The sequence below is a fragment of the Lepidochelys kempii genome, chromosome 2 (assembly GCF_965140285.1).
Source record: "Lepidochelys kempii isolate rLepKem1 chromosome 2, rLepKem1.hap1, whole genome shotgun sequence".
In the NCBI taxonomy this organism is placed as follows: Eukaryota; Metazoa; Chordata; order Testudines; family Cheloniidae; genus Lepidochelys; species Lepidochelys kempii.
The window spans coordinates 207,700,971-207,701,211 of NC_136381.1; the positions used below are offsets into that span (position 1 = coordinate 207,700,971).

A 241-nucleotide genomic window follows, 5' to 3' on the forward strand; every position below is an offset into this window, starting at 1 on the left:
AACAAATTGAAGACTACCAGTTAATGGATTAAAATGGAGAGGCAGCAGTTCACAGGTTTCAGAACTATTTTTGTCCAGATTAAAATAAATAATAATAATTAAAAAAGACAATGAACCTCTTATTTCATAACAAGAGATCTGTATCTTTGGAATTATAGCATTTAAAAAAATATTATTGTAGGAAATGGTTAAGACTGACTGTTCCAACGAAATCCAGACCAGACAGTTTAAATGATAAACT

At 29.0% G+C, this 241-nt stretch overlaps 1 protein-coding gene across 1 annotated transcript in view; it reads left to right on the forward strand.

Annotated features, from left to right (window-relative positions):
* Positions 1-24, forward strand: part of HOXA13 (homeobox A13) — a 1,581-nt gene extending 1,557 nt beyond the window's left edge. The window contains exon 2 of the mRNA XM_073329530.1: positions 1-24. This exon is cut by the window's left edge and continues 221 nt beyond it. Within this exon, the coding sequence (XP_073185631.1) occupies positions 1-24 (24 nt within the window).
* Positions 25-241: the final 217 nt, after the last annotated feature.